Source organism: Bos taurus, chromosome Y, assembly GCF_002263795.3.
Source record: "Bos taurus isolate L1 Dominette 01449 registration number 42190680 breed Hereford chromosome Y, ARS-UCD2.0, whole genome shotgun sequence".
In the NCBI taxonomy this organism is placed as follows: Eukaryota; Metazoa; Chordata; class Mammalia; order Artiodactyla; family Bovidae; genus Bos; species Bos taurus.
Genome location: NC_082638.1, coordinates 21,757,569 through 21,764,783, shown reverse-complemented (window position 1 = coordinate 21,764,783; position 7,215 = coordinate 21,757,569). Strand labels below are relative to the sequence as shown.

The 7,215-nt window shown below is 49.9% G+C and overlaps 1 protein-coding gene across 2 annotated transcripts; it reads left to right on the top strand.

Annotated features, from left to right (window-relative positions):
* The first annotated feature begins 538 nt into the window (after positions 1-538).
* LOC132344505 (melanoma antigen preferentially expressed in tumors-like) lies at positions 539-5,826 on the top strand. Of its 2 annotated transcripts, XM_059884134.1 has the most exons (5): positions 539-748; positions 1,684-1,750; positions 3,123-3,442; positions 3,727-4,329; positions 5,088-5,826. In XM_059884134.1, the coding sequence occupies exons 2-5, from the start codon at positions 1,715-1,717 to the stop codon at positions 5,662-5,664; spliced, it is 1,536 nt and encodes a 511-aa protein (XP_059740117.1). In that variant the 5' UTR covers positions 539-748; positions 1,684-1,714; the 3' UTR covers positions 5,665-5,826. The 2 variants fall into 2 exon arrangements, with proteins under 2 accessions (XP_059740117.1, XP_059740118.1); XM_059884135.1 differs by lacking the exon at positions 1,684-1,750.
* Positions 5,827-7,215: the final 1,389 nt, after the last annotated feature.

Genomic DNA, 7,215 nt, shown 5'->3' with positions numbered 1-7,215 from the left:
AGACTTCTGCTTTTTCCTGTTTCCCTGAGTCCCTATGAAGTCAGCTAGCTCTTCCTAATGTTCACTGGGGCACATTCGTCCATCTTCCCCCAAGTAGGCCTTCCAGTTCCTCCTTTGTGGAGCATGGCAGAGCCCTGCCTTGGCTTTCTCACACTCACCAGGCTGGAAAGGAAACCAGGGGTGAATTTTGACTTCTCTCTGAAAGTTATTTGAAGTACTGGTGGAAGGTGCCAGCATCCTCATGGTTGTTACTTAATCAGGGACTGGATGATTCTCTTCGTTGCTAATCTTGAGCTTCTGCAGCTGTTTGGCCAAGGTGATTGCCGGAAGTCAAAGTGCCCTTAAGGCACATTCCAGCTTAACCCTATTTTAGGGGTTTTAACTCTATTTAAGGGACACCCACATCTCTGGCTGCTGATGGGGATGGTGGGAATTTGGTGAATGCCATATCCAGGAAGTTAACAAACTGTAGAGTAGCTTTCAGGGAAGGCCTCCTTCTTGCCTTCCATATAGAATTGTTGGGGCATCACAATGCCAGGCGTGGAGAGGTTCCATCTGTCTGTGTTCTGAGACCTCAACAGAACCAGTGTGTCAGCCGGCCCAGAAGGGGCTTCAACCCAGACCCTTTGATGCAGGATTTGCACCTCCCCAGGGAGAAAGTCCGTGTGGCTACCTGTTCTTAATGCAGAGCAAAGGAAAAACTGAATTGTATTTGTGGGCTTAAAGTTGAGCTCCCATCAGAATCTCTGTAAGTGAGAGCCTTAAGGGAGGGAGAGGGGTTGGGGTTGGGCGGGAGGGCGGTTTCAAAGGCGCTTTGGATTTCTTGTTCACTGGCACTGAGGGAAGGTCAGGTTACCCAGCTACATTGGGAAGGAGCCTTTGAAGGTCATGTTGAGGGTACAGGTCGCTGGACAGAGCCCAGGCTGGGATGTGCAGAGGACCCCTGAGCCTCCGGTTTACAGCCATTTGCTGACACAGATTTATGTCCTTGGCCCACGTTTATTTCCCTTCAGGAGAGCCCACGACCCTAAGCCATAAGTGGCTTTCAGGCAAAACAATGCCTGTCCAAGGTTTGGCCAGCCAAAACAGTTCCATCCTCTCCTAAAACACATTCGTAAATGTAATAGCCTAGCTTCACAAAGGAAATGCCCTTTTGCCTCCAGGGAGGAAGGAAGTCTGGATCTTGGGTTTGTCTTGGGTTTAAGGGATCCACTGGTCCCTTTTTAGCCACTCCCTCTTCTGACAATTTCACAAGCCTAGGCTAAGATAAGTCTTTGAATTCCTCCAAACAAAGCACACTTTCTTGGGTACTTTCATGGTTTTGTTACAAATGTCTGGTCCCTCTGTTCTCCTGGCCAGCTCCTAGGTGTATTTTTTTTTTTTTCCTCTAATTTTATTTTATTTTTAAACTTTACATAATTGTATTAGTTTTGCCAAATATCAAAATGAATCCGCCACAGGTATACATGTGTTCCCCATTCCTAGGTGTATTTTGATCTGACCAGTTCCAGGGAATTCTTCACTCTCAAAATCTGGAGGACCCATCATCCCTCCATTACACCTCTGTTCCTCTGTGAACGGGAACATGTTTCACTGTCTGACAGTGTAGAAGTGACAGTGTGATACTCAGGAATCTTACTTTGTTTCTTTGTTTTCTGGGGTGACATCACCATCCACACAAAGCTGTCTGAATGTGAACATTTGGTTGATTTTGATGTGGCCCAAACTCCCCCAACGAATGTACCTTCAGGTTAGTTTTCTTCTTTTATATTTTTAAATATTTTGGTAACCTATTGTGAACAGACAGGATCCCATCAGTTGTATGTAGTGAGAAAGTAAAAAAACAAAAACAAAAACAAAAACCACTCAGCCTTAGCTGGATGGAAATCTAGTAGTAAGATAGCACTTTATCTGGAAATGGAAATTTCAGCCAGAATCGGAAAACTGTGTCCTGGAAGGAGAAGAGGGTCTGAGGACTGAGCACACTGCTCCACGCTGGAGCATTGGGCTCTGACAGATGTACCTGCTGGGGTCTTCATGGGACAGTCCATGCAGGCCACGATCCTGTGGAGAATTTTCTTTGCCTTTCCATTCACGTTGGCAATTGTATACTTTGCTTTTCCGTCTACATGCAGTTTTACCTTTATCCCAGACAGTTTGGTTGCTTCTCTGATTTTCTCCACTTGTACAGATCATTACAACATTTCCTAACTAGATAAAATTTGACAGGGTAGGGGCAGTGAGGGATGGGTTAGGGTGGGGTGAGATTTAGGGGATGGGGCCACACAGAACAGCATCTGGTGTCATAGATCCCTGAAGGGGATAGAACTCATGCCCCTGCTGTGAAAGAATACAGTCCTCCACACTGAAATTCAGGGAAGTTCCTGGAATTGATTTAATGAAAGACATCTAATTAGGAGGAATTTTTGGGTGACATTTTACATTTTAGTTTGAGACCAGTGATTATAGTTCATATTATTTTACAGTTTTGTGATTTGACTAGCCTAAAGGATTTTGGGGGTTTCTTTTTGTATTAAAAGCTAAAGACTTTTTTAATCCCATGGGATACAAAAAAAAAAAAAAATCTGTAGAATATTTGAAAGAGTGGAGGTTTTGTTCTGAATGTGAGTGCTTTGGTCCACTGAACCAAATGGTAATAACATTTGTAGAAGAGACACCCAGTGAAAGTGACTTTTTTATGTAGTGACCTAACAGCACTCATTGTGTGAGTTATTGGTTGGAGTTTAGAGACAGGCTGTGTTGGGCTAAACTCCTGATTCCTGTTTTCAGCCCTTGAGTAATAATCAGAAGCTTTCTCTGAAGAGAGTGGGGTCAGCTGTCAGACTCCTAGGTATCTACCGGCCAGTAGGGCTGGGATTAAATGCAGCAGCCAGGAGATACGGGATGGAGCAAGAGGTCACCTTGTCCCTGTGTTGCTGCCTGGAGAGATGCTTGTCCATGTGCTGGTGGGACAAAAGCTGTGACTTTGTGGCCAGAGGATGTCTCTGACCCTGCCTTGGTTCCCTGAGGGTGGAGGGACAGCAGGGTCTCCCCGGTTCCTTGACCAGAGAAGGAAACGCCACCCCCCACTCCCATGCCCTTGCTCTCTGACGTCCTCCCAGGACTCATTCCAGAGGAGGTTCTTCAGGATGAACGTCCAGGCCCCACCCCGACTCCTGGAGCTGGGCGCACAGTGCCTGCTGCGCAATGAGGCCTTGGCCATCATGGCTCTGGAGGAGCTGCCCATCGAGCTCTTTCCACCACTGTTTATGGAGGCCTTTGCTGGAAGGCACACAGAGGCCCTGAAGGCGATGGTGCAGGCCTGGCCCTTCCCCTGCCTCCCACTGGGGGCCCTGATGCAAGACCACCAGCCTCATCTGGACACCTTCCAGGCAGCACTCGATGGTCTGGATGTCCTGCTTGCTCAGGAGGTCCGCCCCAGGTAAGGTCAACCTGGCAGACTGGTGAGGCCTGGGGGTGTAAGCAAGGTGCAGACAGGGCAGGTGGATGAGGACTCATATGGAAACAAGCAATTGGATGTATAGGACTGGTTGAGGGGGAGAGGGCAGAAAAAGCATGTGGGCCACCCCCCATTATCCCTTAAAGTGGGAACCAAGGGGGACCTAGAAGCCAGAGGAGCTGTGGTACGTGGAGTGCAGAGAACTCATGGGGTCCTGGTGCCCATTGGCCTCTGCATGGCTCAGCCTTTCCCCTGCGGCCTCACAGGCGGTGGAAGCTGCAGGTGCTGGACTTGCGCCGGAAAACCCACCAGGACTTCTGGACCCTGTGGTCCGGGATGAAGGTCAGTGTTTGCTCACTGCTGGAGCCTGAGCCAGCCCAACCAATGCAGAAGAGGTGCAGGGTGGAGGCGCAGGCGGGGCTGAAGCCAGAGCAGGCCCCTGTGGAGGTGCTGGTCGACCTGTGCATCAAGGAGGACACTCTGGATGAGACCCTCAGCTACCTGCTGAAGAAGGCCAAGAAGAGGGGGAAGCTGCTGCACATCCGCTGCCAGAAGCTGAGGATCTTCACCATGCCCATGAAGAGCATCAGGAAGATCCTGAAGGTGGTGCAGCTGGACTCCATTCAGGACCTGGAGGTCAACTGCATCTGGAAGCTGGCCACGCTGAGCAGGTTCCTGCCGCACCTGGGCCGGATGGGCAACCTGCGCCGGCTGCTGCTGTCTCGCATCCACATATTGCCACATACCACCCCGGACCAGGAGAACTGCGTCAACCAGCTCAGTGCACAGTTCCTGAACCTGCCCCACCTGCAGGAGCTCTACCTGGACTCCATCTCCTTCCTCGAGGGCCGCCTGCACCAGGTGCTCAGGTGAGGTGTGGCGCCAGCTCTGCAGCAAAACCTGGCCTCTTTCATTTCTTTACCATCGGGGTGTCTATTTGTGCCTGCTGGGGACATGGCCAGTGTGCACAGGCCACTTGGAAGTCCTCACGGTATGGCCGCTCTGTCCCCGGGCTTCTTGTCAGGTCACCTCCCTGGTTAGGGTCAGAGGCGTGGCCTAGGTTAGATGCTGCCAAATGGGACTTGTGCTGGGAGTCCGCATAGTGGGGGTCAGGTGTGATGCCCTTGGGAATTCTTTCCGAGAGAGTGATGTCTTAGCTGAGACGATGACAGAGAATGACAAAGAATTGTAGGTGATGATGGATGAATTGTCGGTGATGATGGATGGTTTGTGGCCCCCGGATATCTGGGGGATATGCACCCAGGGATCGTCTGTAACTGCTGGGACCCACCAGCCCATGTCTACTGCATCCAGCCTGCTGTTGAATTCAACTAGCCGTGTCCTGTACAAACATCTTAATTCCTGTGAACAAAATACTAGTAAGCTGAAATAGGCAAATAATCTTTGTTTACAGTTTGTTTCCCACATTAAAAATAGTTCATCATTTTGTGCAGGGGGAGGTCATAACCATATGAGCATGACCTTCCCCCTGGAAGAACCCCTGCCTTCCTGTCAAGGAGGTGAGAGGCCAGCTCCAAGCCAGTGAGATCCCCTGTGTTCCTGTGAAAGGGGCCTCTCCTCCCCATATCCCTCTGCCCCTGACACTAACTGCTCTGTCTTTCCCCAGGTGCCTGAACACCCCTCTGGAGACCCTGTCGATCACCAATTGCCTGATTTCGGAGTCAGACCTGACATACCTGTCGCAGTGCCCGAGCGTCAGCCTGCTGAAGGACCTTGGCCTCAGCGGGGTCAACCTGACCAGCCTCAACTTGGAGTCCCTGCAGGTCCTGATTGAGAGGACCTCAGCCACCCTGCAGGAACTGGACCTGGATGAGTGCGGCATCATGGACTCTCAGTTCAGTGCCCTCTTACCCTCCCTGAGCGGCTGCTCCCAGCTCACCACCTTCAGCTTCTGTGGCAACCCTATCTCTATGGCTGTGCTGGAGAGCCTGCTGCACCACACCATGGGGCTGAGTAAGCTGAGCCACGTGCTGTACCCTGCACCCCTGGAGAGCTATGAGGATGTGCATGGCACCCTGCACCTGGGCCTTCTGGCTCAGCTGCATGCCCGGCTCAAGCAGCTTCTGTGCAAGTCTGGGCGGTCCAGCATGTTCTGGGTCAGCGCCAGCCCCTGTCCACACTGCGGTGACCAGATCCTCTATGACACCGAGCCCATCCTGTGCCCCTGCTACTTGCCCGACTAGCCCAGCTCATGAGTGGCAGGCTGAGAATGAACACAACAGTTTCAGACAATTTTTCAGTGTAAGCAGGAGAAAGTGATTTAGAGTGGGCAGTGGGGGAGGGCTTGGTGGGATTTTTGGAGAGATATGTTCCTACACAGTTAGAAATGTGAATCTGATTTTTGGAGGGGGAGTTTTGGGCTTGGTAGGGTGATGGGGTCATTACCCCTCTGTTGGATTGTTACAAAGAAATAAAGGGAACTTCAATGTCAATCATTTGGTGTCCTCTGTGACCTGTGACCATGATTCTCCCCTTGAAATTCATGACTCTCCTGTTAGTGGTTCTATAAAACGGCCTGAGCATGAGTGGGGCCTAGATGCTCTCTGATAGGCCAGGATCAGCTAAAGGAGTTCAGGGCACCATCTTTCCACTCCCTGTGGTTCTCATTTCCAGGGCATCCACCTCCTCACTTATTTCTGAGGCTGTTCAATCTGTCATCATATACAAGGTGCATCCTCAGGGCCTGGACTGAACTAAGTGTCCAGGAGTGAGCACCGCTGGTGGGAATCTTCTTCCAAGGAACCCCTACTACTAACCCCACCCAGCCACTGGGGTTTTCCTCAGTGGATCCAGCAGATGCAAAACCTCCATCTCGGGCCATGGGCAGTGCCAAGATGGGTTCACTGTACAACGTCAGGCCCGGAGTCCTGGGGCATATTCACCAGCAGACCATCTGGAGCCTTTGGGACACACCAGCCCGTGCCCACCTTCCCACTGCTCAGCTGGATCTGATTCTTTGGGAATCAATGGACTGTAGCCTCCCAGCGTTCTCTGCCCATGGAATTCTACAGGTGGGAATACTGCAGTGGGTAGTCATTCTCTTTTCCAGGAGATCGTCCTAACCCAGGCAGATTTTTTACCATCTGAGCTGCCAGGGAAGCCTCCAGTTTCTAAGAGAAAACCCAACATCCTTGAATCCATTGTCTAAGTGTGCTTTTATGCCACTAATATTACCACAGGTTTTATTTTGTTTTTATATTAATAAAAACTTTCACACACAATTATTTGTTCAAAGGCTGATGGAAATCCATTCCCAATTGTCAAAAAAAGTCACTTCTGAGTTGAGTATTTCAGTGTTGATTCATCTGTACCTTTTTTTTAAAAATCTTAATCCTTACGTTTTTACCTTAAGCCACATGGTAAAGATAAAATTTCCTCCAAATCCTGGTTATCTGCCAATTTGACAGCATTAAGGCTTTTAACAAATTCTCTTTACCCATCAGACCTCTTTGCTTAGACCTAGTCCTCTGAGATTCAGAGATATTTAGTAACTAAAACAAAATAATGATAATCAGATCAGCCCTTCAGAGTGGAGGGCTCCAACTACACCACTTTTTCTGGCCAGTGGAGCTGAAACCAGCATGGACCAGCCAAAGTTTAATCTAGGAATGTCCTAGAAATTAGTATCATTTTGATTTGAGCTTTCCTGGTAGCTCAGATGGTAAAGAACCCACCAGCAATGCAGTAGACTCAGGCTTAGTCCCTGAATCGGGAAGATCCTCTGGAGAAGGGAG